The 23,419-nt window shown below is 42.6% G+C and overlaps 1 protein-coding gene across 1 annotated transcript in view; it reads left to right on the forward strand.

Annotated features, from left to right (window-relative positions):
• Positions 1–23,419, forward strand: part of pard3ba (par-3 family cell polarity regulator beta a) — a 136,398-nt gene that overhangs the window by 21,580 nt on the left and 91,399 nt on the right. The window contains exons 4-8 of the mRNA XM_070930426.1: positions 3,529–3,706; positions 11,701–11,807; positions 17,498–17,583; positions 21,860–21,946; positions 22,167–22,292. Of these exons, the coding sequence (XP_070786527.1) occupies positions 3,529–3,706; positions 11,701–11,807; positions 17,498–17,583; positions 21,860–21,946; positions 22,167–22,292 (584 nt within the window). The remainder of the gene's footprint in view (positions 1–3,528; positions 3,707–11,700; positions 11,808–17,497; positions 17,584–21,859; positions 21,947–22,166; positions 22,293–23,419) is intronic.

The raw sequence follows: 23,419 nt of genomic DNA on the forward strand, positions 1-23,419 counted from the left end.
AGATAGCAGACCCTTTTTAGCATGCGATCAGTGGAATAGACCTTGTTTCACGGCAGGTATCAGCTGTTACATCAACAATGTAGTCAGTTCTTGTTGCCAGAGAATATTCTTCTATTTTCATAATTGTGCATTGATGCTCAACAAATCTGTTGGGAAAAATCATAGATACTGATTTCTTTAGCGACATTAGCCTCAGTAGACCAGTCATAAGACGCTGTTTGCAGTTTTGCATGTGGATCAGAACTCCCTTTGTTTTTTAGATGGAAAATATCATGCTCTCTTGATTTCACTGTGCTACTTGTCATTATTCTCTCAACCTACATGTACCGACAAGTTCACTCCTCTTCTCAAAGGGCTGTTGACATGCGTTCTTGGAAATGTAGTTTCCCTCCATTTCAGTCATTTAAATCTACTCTGGCAAAGTAGGAAGTCATTTGATGTCAAGTAGGTAAAACAAAAAGAAAACCACACGGCACAACTTGATACGATCTGAATAACGGCATCAGTTTATCAAAATAAAGCAAAATAATAATGTGTTGAAGTATTATAGGATGTGTGTGCATTTGTCTGCCGTACGCCGCATGTATTGCAACATCTTATAACTCTATGCCCTAGGCAGTGTATATGGGCGAGAATCCACACAGACACAGTGTTTATCTCCCTCTGCTTCATACGTGTTACTATATATGGCTTTCATGTATGTCATGATAATCGCTTTGCCTCTGCAACACACACACACACAGTCCTCTCAGCTAGTCTGGTCACACGCTGCATTGTGATTTACAGACGATCATAACATGACAATATAAAGGGTACAGCCATTTGTATTTGGCACGGGTATCAGCGTGTGTTTGTGAGTGGGCGTGTTTGTGTGTGTTATGGAAATGAGACAAAAAGGGGTCACATTATTCAGCAGTGGTTGACATGCAGGCTCCCCAGGTCCATATCAATATCCCCTCTCAGACGCAGCAGGAAAAATAAGGCGATTTGTTTCCTGGAATACTAATCACAGTCAGGAGGGACGGAGAGAAACCTGCGTGTTAAGTAAACACACTGTGAACCAGTCAAGGTGTTGTTCTTCATCCTGGGGCTCAGGGTCCTCCACAAGAGCATGTTGGTGCTGGATTTGAAGGACAGAATTTGAAACTGCTCTCTTTTGAAAAATAGGCTTTTCCCAAGTTTCCTTTCCCAGTATTTCACAATATTAATGACCGTAGTCCCTTCGTTGACTAACGGCTGACTGATTGCTTGAATATAATCTGTAATGAGATGTCCAAAACCAGCTTCTTTAGTAGTACATTAAGCAAAGCTATTCCCTGACAACAGGGGACAAATCTTACAATATTAGGGTCAGTTAACTGAAATGAGACAGTGTTTTCTATCTTATCATTAGTAATAAATAATCATGCAGATAGATTTAGTTTTAGTTTGTTAAACTGTGGAAACTTTTTTTTTCTTCACTTTGTACCATTTATTTCTTTGGTGGAGCTTTATTGGCTGCTTTGGATTCAAACTCCTCCTTGTCAGAAAGTGACTGTTTGCTCATGTAATGGAATCAGTGAACGTTTGCCATCAGCATTTTAACACGCTGGCACTTTTCCTCACCTCACTTTGACCCTCTTCAGCACCCATCAGCTGTCGGCTACAGTATGTTGGCACCCTGTTAGTCCGTTTAACAATTATCAGTTTGATTTTCCATTTAAAGAATCAGTTTTGTTTAATAATTAGTGTTTTTTATTTGTCAGGATTCAGGTGTACTCCCTTTTGGATTGAATGATGGGATAGGGTGAAGATAAAGGTTATGAATCAAGACAGAAATACAGTGCATCAGAAGGTCCACTTTTCTATACTTCAGCTTGTTCCAAATGAAGCAATACATGATTCATCTTGTTGATACTTTGGGCTTGATTGAGTGATGAGTGGAAGCAGCAGGGCGGCCCTCATCAGCATCACTCCCTGCCTGTGTCAGCCATAAAAAATAAACTCCCCGGAAAAGCAAATCATCATCACCCGTCCGCACATTAAAAGAAGTTGTTGTTCAAAACGAATAAATCGTTTTTGAGGGTAGCTCATCACCGTGTCTCGTCGGCATGCGCACACATCACATTAGGCTCTGAGACTTTGCCTTTGATTGATGCTGTCAGCGAGTTTGGAGAAAGAGACGGAGGCTTGGGAGGGAGGAAGATAAGGGGAGGAAGAGGAAAGCAGATAAAGAAGAGAGAAAGAGCTCAAGAAGCATCCATCAAGCGGTGCAATCAGATTGTTTTCCTGGTGTTCGGTCTTTTCTTTTCTTCTTCTCTGCATCTGCCAGACCCTCAATTCCCCATCTTTTCTTTCACTCACTCACTCACTCACTGTCTAATGCTCACACACGCACACACACACACACACACACACACACACACACACACACACACACACACACACATGAATGCAGTAGATGAATCTCCTTTGCATGGCGTCGGCCAGGTGTCACGAGGATATTGAATCACAGGAGGTTGAGGTGAGAGGCGGCATCACAGCGTGATGGATGATACATATTTCGCTGCCTCCTCCGTACTTATTTTTTACACACACACACACACACACACACACACACACACACACACACACACACAGCGTCCGTGCTCCTTTTGTTGTTAATTGACGTCCTCCAATCATCTGTTGTTTTATTTCCATCCCTCGTTCCATTGCGGTTATTGCTTTTCATTAAGTGGTCATTTCCTTCGCCTCCACCGTCTAATGAGAGCGTCACGCCGTCACGCGCCCATTTATCAAGCTACGTAGCTGCGATGGCACGGCCCTGCAGTCAACACACACACACACATTCCCCTTCACTCTATCTGCCATCATGTCCCTGTCTCAATTAGGATTGTTTGTCGTTCCTCTGCCCTCCATCCCCTGTTCATTTGGCCGCCCCCGTCTCTTCCCGCCGTCTCATTGTGGCAGCCGTGTCATTGTGTTTGACAGCTTCTCATTCTCGTGTCAGATCTCATTTGACTGCTAATTTCATACATACACACCTTGCCTCGCCTTGTCGTGTGTGTGTTAACTCCTCTGAACCGGCCTCTGCAGAATCAGATTTCTTTCCCTTTGTTCTAAAAGAAGAAAGTTATTGTGTTGCTGAAGTGGCATCTGCTGGTGTGTTATGCACTGTAAGAGGTTTGAGAGCGAATGCGCTGTGAATCCAGCTCTGTTTGTTTGCCTGGCACACACACACACACACACACACATCTGCACACTTGGCAGAACGAAGCAGGTTGCATCCCCACTGTTGGCAAGATAAATCGCATAAAAGCCTCACTGTGATCATGGCACAGTGGAGACACTATATAACCTGGCTGCCTGTTTCCAGCTTGTTCATATGCCAGAAATCTCATTGTTTAGACTGTCACGCTTATCTTGAGGAAAGCTTGTTCGTTTCAGATCGTGTGCACATTATGTTTAATATTTTCGGATATATTTAGGACACGGTTTGACTCTGTGTGTGTGTGTGTGTGTGTGTGTGTGTGTGTGTGTCTCTTCCAGCTGGTGGCGGTGTTCAACGAAGTCCAGGGCGAGAGGACAGACAGCCCCAGAGAGAGCATGTCCAACGGGCACTCCAGTGCCGCCCCCAGCCCTGAACCCTTCCTCTACTATCCTCACCTGCAGTACCAGGAGCCAATCACAGGAGAGATTGAAGTCAACGAGGCCAGCCTCAAAGCCAGTATGTCAGATCTGCTGTAGATGTTGTCCAGTGCATTTTGTTTTTTAATTTTCAGACCAAGGTTTCAGCTTCATCTCATGAAAATACATTTATCACTCAATTGAAGCAGATTTTAAATGATTAGAATAGTAATATATAATATGTGTGTAGAATAAGTTTCTTGGATGATGAACCAAGGCAATGCTCAATCAACACTTTGACAAGTTTTGTGCATGTGAGAAAGTGTATCGTGGTGAGACAGCAGGAAGTGTGTGTGAGAGAGAGAGAGAGAGAGAGTCAGAAAGCACACTTATGGAACAGCTGTAAGATGAACCTACTGCCTGTAACATGATGGCGTGTGAAAACAGATGCGGTGTTGACGCAGCGTTCTCTCCTGCTGTCTTCACTTAACGTTCTTTACTTAGTTTGTTCTCATTTTCACACGTTGCTCAGACTGAGAGCCACAAAGGCAGCGCTGCAGGGTATTTTATATGTGTGTGTGTGTGTGTGTCTTATACTAAAATGTAATAGGAAATAGGCTAAGCGCTGCTGCCTCCAAAGGACTATTTACACGACTGAGAGAGACTTAGCCATGTACCACTACTCACCTCTGTCCTGCCACTACTTTATATAACATGATGAACATGATATTAATAAGAGCCACGCTGCTCCTTTATTTTGTCTTTGTCATGTCTTTATCCCTTCTATACTGACTAAAGCTTCCCTCTGTGCACCATGAACGTGATGGATATACTCCGATTCTGCTTCTGAAAAGTCTTCTGAAATCTTGATGAATTAATGCTTAACTCATTATGTCGTTGTAATTTTATGGTCTGATCAAGCCTATCTAGGCCTGATATTAACATAGTGAGTGTGCAACTCTCACAGCCACGCTTATTTTAAACGCCACTTTACGTCACCATCTCTCTGATATAGAGACAGCTGAGCCGTGGGGGTGTGGTGAGACCTCAGGTAAGACAGCGAGCAGACAGACAGGTTAGAGAAGAAAGTGATGACGAATGATGAAAATTAGAAAAGTTGACCCTGATCAAAGATGACAGCTAACTTGGTTGGAGAATATCATAAGAATTGTGTCTCTCGCTGAATGCTAAAGAAACAGTAAATGTCAGAATGTGCTGATTTATAAATTGTGCCGATTGTCTAACCCTAATACCTGATTTAGGGAAACCTGATAGGTCTGCTAGAAACATTTATGAATAGCCAGTTGAACAGTCTGTTTTTTGCCATTCTCTGATTCTTTTACTCCCTTTGGTATTTAGCTGTTGCCCTTATCCAGAGCGATTTTTATCTGAGTGCAACAGCAGAAAAGCTTGAAATTCCAATGTCAAGCAGTTAAGTGTGTGTAGAGATATAACAAATGTTCCCTTGTCCTTAAAACCATCATGTTTTGTAGAGAAGCGTTGCAGTAATGAATTATGTTTTATCTGCTTTGTCTGCTTGACTCCTGCAGGGTAGGTCTGTGTTTGCTTGTGCAGTCAGAAGTTAGGGTCAGTTAAAAAGAAAAAAAAGAGGTTGTCAGCGGCTCAGTCAGTTGGCCATGGTCACTTCCACAGGGCGGATATGAAAAGGTAAGTGAGGATGACAGTTTGACAAACAGTGTATGATACAGAAATACAGCTTTTAAATGAGCAAAGAATGTCATCTTTACATTTTATTTTTTTGCAGTCAGGAAATAAAGTGAACAAGTTACTGGGTCATGGTGCATCTCCAGAGGGAAACATCATCACAAGACTAGTCAGTCAGACGCCTAAGGGAGCCTCTGGGGAAATGTGTGCTCTGTTTGGGCTCACAGTCTGTTTTGGCTATATATACATTTTACTGTAAATAATCTAGAGCATGATTTCTGTCTGTACATGCCATTCTTTTCTGTTTCAGTGCCTTGTATTGGTTAATTTTTAAATGATGAGAGACAAAGGGAAAGATAAAGGATTAAATGAGCCTGGGTGTGATTTAACAGGGGTCTGTCTAATCACTGGGCCACCCTGTCACCCCTTTCATTTTCCTCTCTCCATCTGTTGGCTATAGAAAAACAGTGTGACCCTCCCCATACACACATATTCACACACCTGCCCTTTGCCATCCCTCTCCCTCTGCCCGCTTTTGCCCTATGCCCCATTATCTGCCCCCCTCCCCACTCCATGGTCATGTCTTGCCTACTCTCCTATTCAGCTTCAACCACCTGCCGTCCAGCTCTCCACCCGGCCCTCTAGACCCTGACCCATCACCCCCCACCCCCACCCGATACATTCTCTATCCCCACCCTGCCATTCTGCCCTGCTCTTCCTGTCTCTGCATGGCTTCCAGCTCTAACTAGATTAGCACTGTAGCCTGTTAGCATGCAAAGGTCCAGCCGAGCGTGAATGGACTAATTCCAGGCCCCCCCCCCCCCCCACTCTGTCTTTAACCCAGTGGGACCTCCTCCTGCCCCCACCCTCAAACCTGCTCTCCAGCCCTGTTGAACCCTGACTAACTTAGTTATGACGTGACCCTGTGACGCCCCTCATATAGAGGCAGCTTTGCACGCACACACACACACACACACACACACACACACACACACACACAATTTAACAAAACCCCAGCATGCAAGTTAAACAGCCCAACACACACCTAAAACCGGTCACCCATGTGTCTAATGGCATTCCTAAGTGGCCCAACTTATCCTGCAAATGACAATATATGGCATGTCAAGCTAAGACATGTAGTGACCTTTCCATAAGCCTCGAAATCAAGGGAGTGAAAAACCGTTCAAAGGGTTAAACAAGATTAGATAAAAGCAATACAGGCTGACCGAACATTGTACTGCAGCTGTCGTGTGTGTCTTAACACTTAAACTGGGTTATTGTTGTCAACATTAGCGTAAACATAACCATATAGCTGTATTACTGTGGCTATTTCAGAACTTTATTCTGCTCGTACCAAAAAAAGTCCTGGCTAACTAAATGCAGTGATTCTAGCAGCTGTTGGATAATAAGAAGCGTCACATAGGCTATAGCTTCCAGACATTAACCCTTTCATCAACAAATCATGTGAACTGGGGTTACTAGGAGCATCAGGTCACTGCAAACCACGTGAATGCTTTAATCACACTATTACCTAAATGTGATTATTCACAATAACCTGGTTATAGTGTGAATGTAATCGCACTGAGTGGTGGTGGACAGGACAAGAAGTAATTCAGTAATCAGTCAGGCATCAAAGTGTTTGTGTGTCCGGTTGGGCTGCTTGTTTGAACAGGGTGATTGGACTTCACACTGCTCCAATGGGATGATTAGACCTGCATTGATCTGCTGCTACACGGACACACACACACACACACACACACACACACTTCTAGGAAGAGAGTCCTTATCGCATCATCCCATGAGCAGCCTGAGCTGGGCTGCTCTATCGATTGAGAGAGAAATAAGACCACCCTGGCCTGTGGCATGAAAACACACACACACACACACACACACGCACACAAATATAGGAACACACAGAAGCTCTGTCACTGTCCATAATAAATGTGTATATGTAGTACACACACTCACATGCAAACTCAAAGGCAAACAAAGACACACACACTGATTAACATGCCTACCCAGAAACACACACACACACACACACACACACACACACACACAGAGTCAGACAGAAACATGATGCATCCTTGCTTTCATCCTGCCCTGGCAGTGAACTAGCACTGCGGCGTTACAGAACTTTCACAGAACCGAAAACAAGGAGGAAATTCTTAAAATAAATCTCTGTGTTCCCAGAATTGCATAAGCAGCCTAGTTTAAGCAGAGAGCCGCAGATGGAGAGTGGAAGGCAGATAAACACAGAACTGGCAAAGTTCACAGGGCCTCTTCAGGTCTCTCCAATTACACAAATCTCAACGGAAAGATAAGACCGGAACATAACTTGGGTGTGTTTCAACGTGTTACCATTTGTTTTTCTGGCCTTGAAGTGGTCACTGAGATGAGTTTGGCGGGTGAAGTCTGTTTAAAGGGTACCTTGTGGTTGTGGCTGTACAGCTCCGTCAAATTAGCAAACCTAAAATACATCCAAAAGTTTTAGTGCTTCCACCTCCTCTCCACCCTTTTGGCAGGCAGGAGACTGCATGTTAAAGGCAGAAAATGTCTGTGATCTTAAAATAAAAAAGAAATGTTGCTCACATTGCACAGAGGCCATGAATGATGTTCAGCTCCTGAGGGCTACAGATGCCACGCTGCTGCTTTAAGACCAAGTCTCTCTTCATAACTTCCACAAAGGGTTTTGACTTCATTTGCAAGACCTCTTTTAGATCAGAAACAATTTGATCAAATAGTGGTTTTAGATTCAATAATTCAATTAACTCAATAACACTGGGGAACAATTTGAAAAAAAAATTCTGTTGAGTTAGATTTTTATGCTGATTAAAACTAAAATTGGCATGCTGATTCCAAAATTGCAGTCAGTTTTTTTTCTAGCACGTCAAGTTTTTTCTCCACAGCTTACCCTCCAGATAAGCAAAATTCCACTGATTAGCTGTAGTAAGACTTGCCAGCTGATGACGATTGGACTCATCTACAGCTACGTGGCAACTTGTTTGTGCAGTCACAATTGAGACAGTGCGGTGAGAGGTGTGTGCAGCTCCCAATAGGTCAGTACTATCACACACATATCTGTTAAGTACAGTATTTTTCATAGTTTTTAAGAAAACGGGGATCCTATAGTTCAAAAACTTGACGTGATAGAGAAAAACTGAGATCAGTTTTGGATTCCGCACCCAAAAATTAGTTAAAAACAGCTGTCAGCCTTAACTCAACAAAAATTGTGTTCCCCAGTGTAATCATTTTTAGTCAATGATTTCTTCACTGAAGATGTCTAATATTTTCATTTTTAATTTTAATTGTAATTTTTAATCCAAAAATCACCTTCCATCTGTAATAGAAATGTTTCTAATGACTGTGTTTTCATAAGTAGTAACTTGACCTTAAGGTTGCAAACAAACAATTAGAAGAAGTACCAAACCCACTAACTAACTAACTAGTTAAACTTCCACCAGTTCAGTCAACTTTGATTAGTAAACGCTCTGATGCAATCTTGTTTATGTCCATCCAAATGGTGGCTGACCTCAGAGAGTTACAACTGTCACTCTAATCAATATCTCTGACCCTCTGTGGCACCACTTGACCCCTCCAGAGGTCAATGCAGGTCAGAGGTCAAAGCGAGTGACCCTCAGGTTCCTTCACATGGCCAGGCTCCGGGGCTTTAAGTGGGCGGAGGATTGATGGAGGCAGATTTGACTCCGATGGATAAATGGAGGTGGATTTATGGGCCTGACCGCTGTGTAATGGACCCTGACTGTGACCATGGAGCGGCCTTGGTCACTTCACAAAGTCGCATCATTGACATTGTGGTGAAGTATATGTGTGTGTGTGTGTGTGTGTGTGTGTGTGTGTGTGTGTGTGGTGTCTTGACTTGAGGCTATTTGTGGAGCTCATTTTGAAAATCCATTATAGCCACTTTGGAAATAAGTTGTTCCTTACACTTCATCATTCAGTATCTTCAAAATCTACAGGATCCAGTCTTAACAGGGGCTATTATTTAGTCCAGCTGGCCTTGCAGTAGTGAAGGCATTTTGGTACTTAATGTACCTGTTGTCCTTGCAGTTTGATTTAATGTTGTGCAATTCATCATTGTGCAAGAGTATGTCAACTATTTCCCATATGGTGGGAAAGTTCTTCAGTATTACCTTAGCAGACCTGGCTCAAAACAAATGTACAAGTGTGCATGTGTTAGCATTTACCTTTTAAAACCTGATACATGCTTGCTGTTCAGTGTACATGTGTGTATCTGTCTTTATCTGCATTCACTTCCCTTAAATGTACAAGACAGGTGGGTACAGGAGGGACAGCAAAGAACCATTCATTAAGTTTTACTGCTCTCTATTCATGGCCCCTTTAAACTTGTAAACTTTTGCATGTGCTGGTCTGTAAAGAAGTAGAAATAGTGCTTTCTGACCCCGTCCATGTTTTCTTCTCTCCGCACGTTTATGACTTGGACTCAAAGCCTCGGCATAAACGCAAATTTGTCGCTTCAGTTTAAACATTTTAAACTTGCCTGATTGCGTCCTCGACTCAATTTGTGCAACCTAGAGCGAATTTGTGAACGTATCCACTTGCGGCTGTGACTTTTGACTATATATGCGATCCTGCTGCCTCTAAAATTCACTTTTCCAAAAGACTCATTTAATAACTGTGAAAAGTATCTGCAGCGTTTGACCTATTTCAGATGCACACAAGATTAATAGATAATCAGATGGAGAAATCAGAAGCCATTGATATGTTGGAGCGCTGTCTGATGTGTTTTTCTGATTATTTTTGATGCCAGCTCTGAAAAGACCCCCCCCCCCCCAGATGTTTCTGTGTTCAAATCAAAGCACATTTCATTATTGCAAATCATATTGTTTTGCCTAACATTTCTACATGAGGTCATCTTTTCAAAATCAGATTAGACCACATTCTGTTCTGAAACTGGAAGCTGGTGAAAAACCAAAAGAAGACTTGAGCCTTAATTTAAAGATAGAGTCAGCATTGTGTCTTTAAACTTGCACTGTTAGTAGAAGTTGAAAGAAAGTGTGGAACACAGACAGATGGAGGCTTGAGACTGGGACTGGCAGCTAGTCCAGCAGAGAATATCTGCTCATTTATGATGATTAATAAAAATGATTAGAGAAACCTGAACACAACCTCAGATGACTGAACATGTGGAGATTGTTTGAGCCATAAAGGATATTTGTGTGTGTGTGTCTGGAATGGTTGGAATCGCCATTTTTCATCTGTCTGCAATCACACACACACACACACACACACACACACTGAGACCCCTGCCAGTTCCTTCTTCCCTACTTGTTCCCCTCCTCTGCTCTCTCTATTCTGACCACGTTAGACCAGGACCCTGTCACTGACCCTCCAAAGAGAGATTGATTACAGGAAAGAAGAGAATTTTGTTTGCCTTCCCTTTCTGTGTCTCTCAGTTTTCGAGGTTTTCTCCCTCCCTCGCTGTCACTATCTCTCAGCTCGCTCCTTCCCTTTTTGTTTATCTCACACACCCTCCCCTCCTTTTTTCTCCCCTGTCTTTATTTTCTCCTCTGTCGAGTTAAATTTGAAAACACCCTGCAATAGGTTGTACATCTACAAATACCAGTCGGCTCCCTTTGGGTTGGATATTAAAAGCAAGAGGTAGCACAAAGGTCCAAAGTAGATTCTTTTGAATTGTTTTATTATAGATTCAGACCTGCCCATGTTACCTCTCTCTCTCCCAGCTCCTTTGGGCTGCGGGGAAGGGTTGTGGTAAGTGTGTGTGTGTGTGTGTGTGTGTGTGTGTGTGTGTTTGGGAGCATGGAGGCAACAGTTGGTCATATGATAATGTACACTGTGGGTGTGGGCCTTGGGTGTACTGCTGAAAGGGTTGGGTGGTTGTTGGTTCACTCTAAAAGGTTTGTGAGCCATCTTAAAAATAATTTCAGCCCTTTTTCATCATCCAGGAACAGATTTATTTGTATTAGATGTTATTTTCTAAACGCTTGTGTCCCTCATCTGTGTCCATCCCCTTCACAAGTTCCATTAGCTTTGCTCAGTTTCCTTTGTTTCATCTTCAGGTGCCAATAGGCGCCCTATATTTTCATTTTTCGAGTGCTTTGGTGTCAAATGCTTTTGGAGAGCTCAGAGTCTCAGGGGTCAGTCTAAACCCACTGAGCCTCCCTGATGCTCAGTTCAACAAGATGCAGGCCAGCTGCTTAGTGTGAAAGTTGCCAAAAGATGGAATAAACTACTTCCTTCTTCTCCCACTTCCCTTTTTTCTTTCCACTGATGATCAGTGAGTTTGGAGTTTGGGAAATCTGACAATAATATAACATAATGTCTTTGCAGCAGTTTGTCAAATATAAGACATTACACTGTCATGCCAGCAAATGATGCAAGTGAACATCTGTCTCACTTCCTGCATCCCCATTTTTCTCCACCCAGACACACCTCTGTTGGTGAGGAGCAGCAGTGACTCGGCCTTGGCCCCTCCCCATGAGATGACAGCCACACCCCCACCCGATGACCATAGTAACGGGTCTCCTGAACCGGTAAGCATAGTGTCACAGTGGCATAAAAATGACAGCTTTTATTGTGTGCGGGAGTAGGAGAAAAACTAAAAAAAGCTAAAGGTCCTAATACTGTAAATCAGCCATCTTTAGGTAAAGTGGTAGATTCATTGTATTCCTGTCTTTGTTATTTGAAGGAGAACCTATTTAATTGCTATTTAAGGAGGGAAGAGAAAGGACAAAACATGCAATCTCCAGCAGCTAAACTAGAATATAAAAAGAAAGCAAATAAATAACGGAGAGATGAACATATTACATTTCCCATTATGTCCCTGGTGTGTGCCATTGCCTCAATGAAGACAGAGAAACCCAGTGAATATCCCTCTCGTGGTCCAGCTCCGCGCCCCAGGCTGCACTTTGAAAGGGTCGGCTTTTCAAGTGCTTTCCTTCTTTTCCAAACAGGCCACCATTAAGGAGGACTTTGTTTGCTGCCTTTTCTTGTCCCTCTGTGGGCAACTGAGTGTGTGTGGTGGGCAGGATGGAGGCTGTGTGAGGTCACAGTGATATGTGTGTGTTAGGGGAACTCAGGTAGAGAGAGGGAGTCCTGTTGTTTACCCCCGCCGTGGTCCACACAGCAGTGACTAAGCAGAACCCAGGCATCAGCGGGCGGCGAGTAAACACAATGACAAAGCCCATATTTCCTGTCCAAAAAGCGTCAGGCCTCATACGCTTCAAACAGCACAGCTGGACCAGAGCGAACAGGCTCATTATGGAGGATTTAAACTATTTACAAAAATCTACATCTCTCTGCTGCCTGACAGATGAAGTCCTGCTTCAGACCTCAGCAGCCTGAGTCAAAGCCAGACAGTTGCTCCTCAGCTCACTGGAGATGATGCATTACCTACTACCACAATTTTAACACCTAGGACAAGATCATTTGTCATAATGCTAATTAATTGCAATAATTAAAAATGATCATTAACATTTGAATTTGTCCAATACTTTGGTTTATGACCAAATACCTGCAGAACTAATGATATTCACATGAGCCTCAGCTGTAGTACTTGTGTTTCGATAGCATTTAGCTCAAGTACAGCCACAGCAGCGACCATGGCCGTAGACTCTTTGCTTTGTTAATGTATTAATAAAGAGATTTGTTAGTTAATTAGTCCCTGAATTGATTTTGTTTTGGTGACAGGATCCATCTGTACAGGTGTTTTTTTCCCAGCATTCTGGATCCATGTTGTATCAGGTAGCATTATAATGGTATTCAGTTACTTTGGCATTTAGGAAAGTGCAAATACCCTGACACAGACAGAAATGATAGTTTCATGTACAGGTGGTCAATGTGTGCAGAGCGATTAAGCTCAGAAGGGGAAGGTACATTTATGTGGCTCACAGTAACAAAAACTCAGGTTTACCAATGGGTTTTAGCTGTAGAACAACTTTTACAGATCACTCTTGTAGTATATAGTCAGAATTATTAATGTGCATGTAAATGCAATGAATGGTATCAATGCTCACATGCAAAGCTCATGAATCAGATTTTTGAAATGATCATGGAATCCTTTAGTTGAAGGACTACAATCTCCCGTACCTGTTGAGGAAACTCACCACCCCTCCGATCCACATTAACTGGATAATGTTAAAAAGCTGTCATCCAACTGGTCTGAAAAGTTGACACTGTGGAGGTACAAGGTTTTTAGCAGTGATGGAGTAGAGTCAGGTACACGTTTAAGCCGCTATGTGAACTGTCAAAGTGCTTTTGCCAGACATCATGAACTTAAACTCTTGCAATGTAAAAACCAATGATCAGTAAGTGCTAATTGTTGTCTGTTTACAAGTACAGTAATCTGTTAATTGAACAATCTGTTCAAGACTCAGTTCCAGACTGTATAATCCACATATGGCACAGACAGACAAAGAATACTTGTTGCCTTGTAAGTGTGTGAGTGTCCGTGCGTGTGTGTGTTTGTGTGTGTGAAAGGCTCGGAGGCCGTCACAGCTCTTGGGCATATTGAGTCCTGGGCCTGATGGACTTCCATAGATCAATACACTATCACTTCATCCTCACTCATCCACTGTACCACTCCTCTGCAGACCTCCCCCATATCTGCACACACTCACTTACTCATACACACACACAGACACTTGAACACTTACAAGTAACGCACGCACACACATACGCACACACACACACACACGCACACACACTTCTGTCCCTCTTTGTCTTGGAGGAGGTATTGAAAGCTAGATAAAGTGTAATTAAGGCTGATACAGTGATAAATATGTGCCCTGCCCCTTTAATTGATTTTACTGCCTGCTATGGTGAAGGCCAAGGTTGGCCCACTTCTCTCTGTCTTTGATTCACATGCAGTCTGTGCGCAAATCTCTCTTTTTCTTTCTCTCTTTTTTTAAAAGAGCTAATGAAACTGGCAAAGGCTGAGCTAAAGGCTGCTAAACATGCAGTTGGCCCTTTAATTGATTTGGACTTCCTGCCATGTACGAAGCTAATAAACGAGACGTTTAATGTTACCCACTAACAGCACTAACTGGTGAATTTCTTTTCTTTTTCTTTTGCACCTCCTCTCACCTCCATCACTCTCCTTTTCCTAATCCTCGTTATGTTTCTTCATCCGCTCTTTCTCCCCTGCTCCCTCGTTCTGCCTCCCACATTTTTGGCTGATTTTCAGCACCTCGGGATGCAATGATGCAATACATGTTAACACAGCAGAAAGTCGGACTTTAATACGTTACACTCTGTCCGGCGTTCATTCAGCCATGATGTAAAAAGCTGACACCTTAACTAGCTCAACTAAATTTTGTTTTTCTGTGTCTGTCTGTACCGTGTGTGTTTCTCATGCTAGCAGCTGGATGCTGTGTGTATGTGTGTGTGTGTGTACGTCCCTTGAGGATTGTACTGCATTCACATATGTGACCACTGAAGTCAGTTGATGTGATGGATATGACGAGGGTCAAAGTGCACTGGCTAGTACACTGAAGCTGTGATCCTGCAGTGTATATACATACAAACACTCTTTCTTACACACGCTATTTCTCAAGCGCCTGACGTGTAGCAGATGACTCCAGCACTCTGAGGAAATACACAACAGAAACACACACCTCATTACTCATCCATCTGACAACAACCACACACGCACACTAACGCACTCGCACACAAACACCTCATCTCTCATATGTCTGCACACCGCCCTGTCACTCACACACACCTCAGACTACAAACAGCACCCAAAACACAATAACAGAGCAGACAACCTGTTAGTTGTGCTTAGACGGCTTTCCAGACAAGTTTCACATATTATTTGAGCGTTCATCTTGGGACAACAGAGCCTGCCACATTTAAATTCAGTGAAGAAAACTGATATAAAATAAAACAATTACAAACTACAACTTCTGAAGAAAATCGAAATGTGCTGACTTTACTAAAGAAAACTGCATTTGAAATGGCTTAAATGCCCCACAATTTTGATTCTTTGGAGCTTTAAAACTGCATTCATCTGGGAGTCATTGCAATTGTAAGTTGTAACTTAAGATAAAGTAGCAGCTAAAGTGAAAGTTGAAGTGTAAACCCACTGTACAGTGTTGAAAATGTGTAAGTGTTCAAAGGAGTTTAAAGTGTCAGCAGAATTGCAAGTGCTGAAAGAAGTTATTGTCACTTCAAGTGTGAGTTCAAGAAGTTGACGTCGTCACACTGGTAGAGCTGGGTATTTTCTGACACTAGAGACAATACAGTACTTGAATTTTAGTACACAAAAATCCTTTGAAGACCTGGTTTTTCTATTAAAATTAAAATGTTCTATTTTTTAATATAGCAAAAGAAGCGAAAGTTCTCAAATGTTACATGTTGTTTAAATACAAGCAGTCACAGAACTTTGCCTAAATACATGGCAACATTTAGATTTAAAATCAGGAACCATCTGATCAAATGATTAGAATTACAATAGTAGTTGTAACTGGGTTGAAGAATGCATCACCGAAACTGAACATTTTGAAATGTGTAGTTTATAGGTATATGTATGTGGAAGTTAGAGTGAATGAAAGCATCCATAATAATGATAATAATTTCATAAAATCATCGTAAAGATATAAATGAAGAAAAGTGTAAGAGTGTGGTTTGTGTGAGCAAATCGCATCTATTCAGTGTTGAAAATGTGATCTACTGTTTGTGATCATTCTAAGGTTATGGATTCACCATTACAGACATAAAGGAAGTAATCTCGCATAGTTGGAGGGATGGGAATGGCACTAACGTTTCTCCTTTGTGTGTTGAGATACGAGCAGTGAGCGGGGCGAGCTGATTGGCTGAGCCCCAGCAGGGTGCCCAAAGAGGAAAGCTGCTGTTTTTATGTCTAGATAAACAGGAGTGCTCTCAATCAGGGATTAGACTCACACTGGGCATTATGGTGTGATCCCTTCATTTTAGAGCATTAAAGAAAGGCAGGTTTGTGTGTGTGTGTGTGTGTGTGTGTGTGTGTGTGTGTGTGTGTGTGTGTGTGTGTGTGTGTGTACATCCCCACATGCCATTTCTTATATAATACATGTGCAGACATACAAGGGTTTTCATGTTATTGTATTGTAGTTTCATAGTACGATTCCTGTAAAACTGGATGTACAACACGTGCAAATGTGTTTATGATGAGTGGATACATGTGTTCACCTGCTGTCCTGCCAACCTTGTGTTCCCCAATGTGTCAGTACCTTACTCTGTGCTGAGGATGTGTGTGTGTGTGTGTGTGTGTGTGTGTGTACTGTGGGAGGAGAAGCCTGTATGTGTGTGTTAGCTAATGGCGTTGCAGGAAGATGCACAACAACAATGGAGCCTCCAGCTCGTCTTTCTGCCCCCGCACACACACAGGCGCTCTATTGTGGGGTAATCTCACACTGCCCAGATAAGTGGGTCACTATTTGTACAGGCGTGTGTGTGTATTCAGAAAAACACCATTTTTATATTTGCAGCTCTGCAGAGTTGATATGTGTAGGTAATATTTGCAGGAATTGTATGCATGGGTGTGTGTGTGTGTGTTCTAAAGCATATATTTACTCTGTGTGTGACAGAAGGTCCACCGGGGAGTGGGGTGTGGTGGGGACGTTGCTAAGGAGCGGGCTGGTGGGCGGGAGCTTTTTAGCCATTAGTACTGGTGACACAATGAAAGTGACAAGGCAGAAGGACCTAATTGCACCCTTCTTGTCTTTAGTGATTTGGGGCAATTCCTCTCTCCCACTCCTCGAGTGTGTTTGAGCGCCTCGCAACAGTTTGATGCTGCCGTTTTCTTTCTGTCTTCCCACGTTTCTCTCTCCCTCTTCCTTTTTATTCGTTTCCCCCCGGGGTTGTTGATTTTGCCGACTTAAAAATAGAGCCTTGCCTGACACAGGGCAGTGATGGAGGGAGGGGGGAGGGAGAGGTAGACGGATAGAAATATACATAGAGTGAAGGAAGGACAGCGGCGCGTGGTGGGGAGCTCAGCGTCCGGCGGTCGTTCTCTCGTCGCCGTCTGCAAAGGTGATTGATGGCGGCGTTAGATTGTTTTGCTAATTGGCGACGGGCCTCCTCGTATTCGCCGACTGGCTACTGTTTAGTGTGTGTGTGTGTGTGTGTGTGTGTGTGTGTGTGTGTGTGTGTGTAAATGGAGACACTATTAATTTGTCACTGTAGCTATTATCATCATGTTGACTGAATGGGTCTGTTTGTGTGTGTGTTTTTTTTTTTACAGGAAATCAGCCATATACTGAAAGGAGCTTTGGAGCGACTGCACACAGGCGACGACCCCCCTGCCAAGATGAGCCAAGTTAACTTCAGGTAAGAGTGTATGTGCAGGTGTGTGTCTGTTTATTTATGAAAGTCCTAGTGGCAGCAGACGGGGCATACTGTAGCTGGGTACGGTGCAGTGATGGAGACTAGGATTAACACTCCAGTCTTTGTTTGACAGGCTGACACTCACTGGATTAAACAGTCTCGTGGGTATGTGTGTGTCCATACATGTTGGGTGGGCTCTTATCTGTACGTGCTGGACCAGAGGTGAGTTTTGAACAGGAGCTGGAGGGAAGTTCCTCCACCCCTTTCACTCCTCTGAGTAGCCACCATGAGAAGTGTTTATTTTAATTATTGTGAAAGCTGTCTGCGTGACGACAAGGCACTTATTGAAAGTGCTTTACCGTAAGACATGTAGACTAAAGCAACACAATCAATGACATACAAGAATACAAGAATACAAGAATACATACATGAATACAAGTCAAGAAAATAAAATACTGTAGCATGAAGAAGGTTTCCAAAAGATTTAAATGCAACCCAAAATTCAGTTTAAAGCAGTTGTGAACAGCTTTGTTTTTGGTCTAGATGAGGCAAGGTGAGGGACATTAACATGTTAAGTAGTAGGGCTGCACCTAATGATTTTCATTATTGATTAATATCTTGATTTTTCTTTTGATTAATCGAACTCTGTCGGTCCCACTGGGACGCCCGTGTCCCTCCCACTGTTTGCTTGAGGCTCACACGTGAACCGATTGGTGTATCTTGCTGTCTCTATGTATGCTATTATATTCACCTGTCTTAATTATTGCATATGATACTGTTGTATTGACATCCAAGGTGTTGACCTTTGACCCCTAAGTCAGAACGGTTAGTGACATGGTTAGACTTGAGAAAAAAGCATCAGAGTCAAAGTTACTTTGAGAAAAGGTTTGTTGTTGTACTTCATTGATTAATTTGCTTATGAGCAGATAAATGGATGATGTACAAAAATGTCATTTAGTCTATGAAATGTCAGAAAATAGTGGAAGATTTTCATTTAAATGTATAAGATGCAGCCATTTAAACAATCAATCAATCAATTAACAAATTGCTTTTAATACTCAATTAGTTTCCGTCAACTACTTAATTAACTATCAGTTAGTAAGTAGTAAAGAGGTGAGTATTATAAAGAGTACTGTGCTTCTTTGTGTATCAACAGCATCAAATAGAAGTCAGTTGCTCCAGCAGCACCACTGGCTGACCTGTCACTTGTCAAGAGTGCGTGTGTGTGTGTGTGTGTGTGTGTGTGCGTGCGTGTGTGTGTGTGCACATGTGTGTACAGGTGAGTGAGCGTACTGTACGTGGGTGTTCACAGACATCTCACCATGGCAACTTTAACCTTTGTTTTTGGGCACGTCACTCTGAGACCTCTGGCATGATGGGAGTTTTATCTTCATTTATCCAGGCTGTCAGTCATGTAGTAACTATGGCAACAATTAACCGCTGCATCACAACCCTTCACCTGTCTCTTCCAACAAGAGTAAAAGATAATTCAGCTACATCCTCGGCAGCTGACCGATTTTCCGATTCAAAGATTGTTCTTTTAAAAAGAACAGGAAGAGTCTTGGCTGGACGTGACAGATGGTGATTTTTCAGCGTTTTAAAGTGCAGCGGTGTCTTGACAGCGCTGTGATACAATGGAGGCACGGCTCTCACAGATAGTTTGCCATGGTAACAGATGGTTGGCAGTTGAAGAAGCCACGGTGAGCGAGCGAGGGCGCATTTTCAGCTAGTCCCGGCTGCGAGTTTGTTAGGCACTCAGCCTCCGTTGATGTAGAGGAAGTCAACCAAGAGTGGGAGCTCCATCTGTCTCACTCCTCGTTGCTCTTTTCATCCGTCCCACTGTCCCTCGCCTCTCTCCCTCTCTCCCCCTCTCTCCCGCCAGTGGATTAAGTGTGTTTGTGTCAGTGGGATGCTAAAATAGGTGAGCGCAGCTATTCTGCATATTAGCGTGCAGCGCTAACAAGCTACGGCTGCCTCTGATGAGCTTGTTTGTGCCGCCGTTTGTTTTTTATATGAATGTAAATGGGCTGAAGCTGTGTGTGTGTGTGTGTGTGTGTGTGTGTGTTTGTGCGCCTCACACACTGTGTGAATACATATACATCATTCAGGACTAGCTTTGTACCTGAGTGTGTGTATCCTGTCCTGGTCTGATTGTTTACCATCATTGAAAGTAAATTCAAAGAGTGTGTGTGTGTGTGTGTGTGTGTGTGTGTGTGTGTGTGTGTGTAATCCCTGGGTTGTGCAATTTAGATGTAACTGTGTTCTCTAATAGATGTAAATGTGATGCATGTGTGTATCTGTGAATTCAATTTAGAGGAATGTGACTGATGGTGTTTGTGAGCATGCAATAGATGTAGCAATAAGAATGCAAATTGGATGTGTGTGTACAGTACGTGTGTGACCCTGGCAGAGGTTAACAAGAGCAGGGTGACAGTGACAGAGGAGTGTGTTCTAATGATCCCAGCTACTCCTTGGGCTTGTGCATGTGTACGAAACACATAAACCTTGATCTTCACCGCCTTTGTTCTCAGACTTTCTTTCTTTTTGCATTGTAGCTTTGTTAAAGCTATGCAGGGAAAACAACACCTTCATGTTCTTGGCCTCCACCTGAGATCGCTCTTTTTTGGACCGTCTCACATGTTGTTCAGAGAAAAGATGACAATACCAACAATGTCTTAGATGAGATCTGAAAATGCAAGAATGAGAAGTATTCTTCTGAGGACATGGCAGGACTTTTTCTCAACTTGTCTCAGGATGCAGTGGCTGGTTCTGATGTAGTACACTGGAATTCTGCTCAACTGCAACAGATCACTCACAGTGACACATGGCTGTCAGCCATATGCATTGTCACACAGGGAGGTGGCCCGGGTGCTTATCCAGGCTCCGGTCTGCAACCCCCTCCTTGCAAAAGCCCCTTAGCTGCCACCACACCTCTTCTACTCCACACTGTTTGTTTGCGAGGGATGCTGTTACAGTTTCTGATGATATTTAGTTCTTGTTTCTATGGAATTTGAATGCACTTATTGTAAGCAGGATAAAATCATCAGCTAAATGAACTGCATTATTCTGTGTTTAAGTAATAATTTCTTTGGTTTAGCTGAATTCTTTTTCTATAAAGTTGAACTTTCACTTCTTATTTGGAAGTTTGCAGAAATGAGTTTCAGTATTTTTCATCAAGGCAAAATGAGGCCGACATCTGTCTACCGCCTTCTACTGTGCAATCAAAAGAAATACTTTTGATTTAGGAAAACCTTTTGATTTTTCTTGGAAAAGTTTGAGACGTTTTCTTACTCCTTGCAGGTGTTCACTTAACTATCTGAAGTCATAGCTTTTATCAACAGCTTATTCTGAAGTTCTCATTGCTCATGATATGGACATTATATTCATTATATATTTATCTGGTAGATGTTTTTTACCTGCAATTGTCCCTCAGGAGCAATTAGGGTTTCAGTGTCAAGGACACTTTAATATGTAGACATGTAGACCAACCATAGAATTACTGGCCAACCTGCTTTAGGTGGAAATAATGAGAAATAAATGGCCAAATATTGCTGTAAATGCAGACTGAATGGTGCATCTTCACCAGACGAGACTGTATAGCTGTACAAAGAGGTAGATTACTGCTTCAGTGATTACAGAAAGGATCCGTGTATGCTTTTGTAGTATTAAACATACAGACGGAGATTGTCGTCTCCTGTGATCTTCCTCTACCATGCCCCCATCATGCAGGTCCCCTCTCTTAGCCCCCCAGTTTCAAAAGCAGCCCCCTTCCCCTCTATCTTTAGTAGTATTGTCCTTGTTTATCAGCTGTTAAAAGCCACAGTTCAGGGCTCTGCAGAGATTATTAGAGAAGCTCATTCTGTTTCATCTCTATCTGCCCCTCTATCTGTCTTTCTCTTTTATCTCCTGCTCTCTTCTTTTGTCCACCGGCTAGATTGGGTTGTTGAGAAGCAGGTAGATAAAGGGTGAAGTAGCCACCTGCGTCCCAGTCTCACACACACACACACACACACACACACACACATGTTTTTCTGATGTTTGGCAGGACTACCTGTAAGTTAATTTGTATCCCTATCTGTGTAGCCTGAAGGAAAATGCAAATGGATTTTGAAGAGCTTACACAGAAGTTGTGTGTGTGTGTGGCTGTTGATACATTAAGGCTAATGTATCAGTGTATTTATGATTGTGTGCAGTACATTATGTACATCCTCATCTTCAATATCTTTAAAGATGTCTCTGTGTGTGTTTATTTGATGGTTAGTGTGTATTTTGTTGACAGCACCATGACAAAGACAGTGGAGTTTCCAGGTGACTGGGGACCCCTGGGTATCCATGTGGTCCCCTACTGCTCCTCTCTCAGTGGACGGTAAGCAAACACCCACACAGATGCACACATATTGCGCAAATACAGCTACACACTCTCCTCCCACCTCATCCCCTCGTAATCAATCAGACATTCATAAGGAAAGGCAGATGGCAATGTTGACTCATACAAATGCATGAAAAAAGTCAAGCGTTGGCATGTAATCATATATGTGTTTACCTTCCATGAATTCATATTCTCTCTGCTCTCTGTGTGATGCAAGGACCCTGGGCCTCCACATTAAAGGCATCGAAGAAAACAGCCGCGCCAAGAGAGAGAATATCTTCCAGGAGGACGAGTGTATCGTCCAAATCAACAACACACCACTCCAGGACAAGACCTTCGCACAGTAAGTGTGCCGGAGAGTGGGGGAGCTGGAGGGTGTGTGTGTGTGTTTGTCTGCAATTAAGTTTCATGGATATGACCACCAACACAGAGAACAAGGTCTAAACAAGGAGATTCTAACGAGTGGCGTAGGAGTTCGATAGCATGTTACGAATCTGATTATCAAATCTAAATCCTCTTGAATCCCTTATTAATCCAGTTAGCTTTCAACATTTGTAAGTATTTAAGATATAAATAACTAAAACTCTATTCTATCTATTCACCTTCTGTTGGCTGAGAAGGCACAAACGCTACAGTTTGAAGTGGCGGCCAAACCCTCTCTTGTTCAGGAACTCCAGTATAACCACAGTCTGATTTGCTGGACACAGAGCAAGTGCCTCAGTGGTGGTAATGAGGGAATAGCGAGCACTGCTCAGATTTATCCTGCCAAGTCTGGATCCACAAGTCTGCTTTTCTTACCTTTAAGCCACCAAATGAATCATTGTTAATTGTTTTCTTCATTGCTAATTAATTAATCCACAATGTGTAAATACAACCTAGATTTGAAATGAGCAGCATAAGATATGAAGATAAGAGGCTGTATTTTTCTGTACCTTATTTTTCCCTCCGCTTCAGAACTATTAAATTGACAAGCTTAAAATCTCAATATGATATGCATGAAAGTTTAACTGGAACATTCTGACTCATGACATTGACGGGACGCAATCAGCTGGAGCATTTCATCAGAGAAGAAACACCAGTCTGTTGGCCCTTTTGAACTGCAAAAACACACAGTCCACTCATGAATGTCGAGTGGTGTTTCTTTCACTAACAAAACTGAGTACAAATTATAGCTTGTAGAGCGCATATAATCTCAACTAAAGCTAAATTTAATGTCGGCATTTTAGCAAATTACTTAGTTGCAACAGCGGTCATCATCAGCTTAAAATGAGAGGCCTGCTACGTGAATGTTTTGTACATTCATTTCAATCATGTGCTACTAAAAAATGGAGCGTAGCAATCCAGATATTTGCCGACCTGGACCGGACCCAAAACGGAACTAACTATCGAAACCAATCCTAGACATGTGTGTGTGCATTTCTTTATGTGTCAGGGATGTGATTAGGAACTAAAACAAAAGCACAAAAAGCA

The sequence above is a fragment of the Enoplosus armatus genome, chromosome 24, assembly GCF_043641665.1.
Source record: "Enoplosus armatus isolate fEnoArm2 chromosome 24, fEnoArm2.hap1, whole genome shotgun sequence".
In the NCBI taxonomy this organism is placed as follows: Eukaryota; Metazoa; Chordata; class Actinopteri; order Centrarchiformes; family Enoplosidae; genus Enoplosus; species Enoplosus armatus.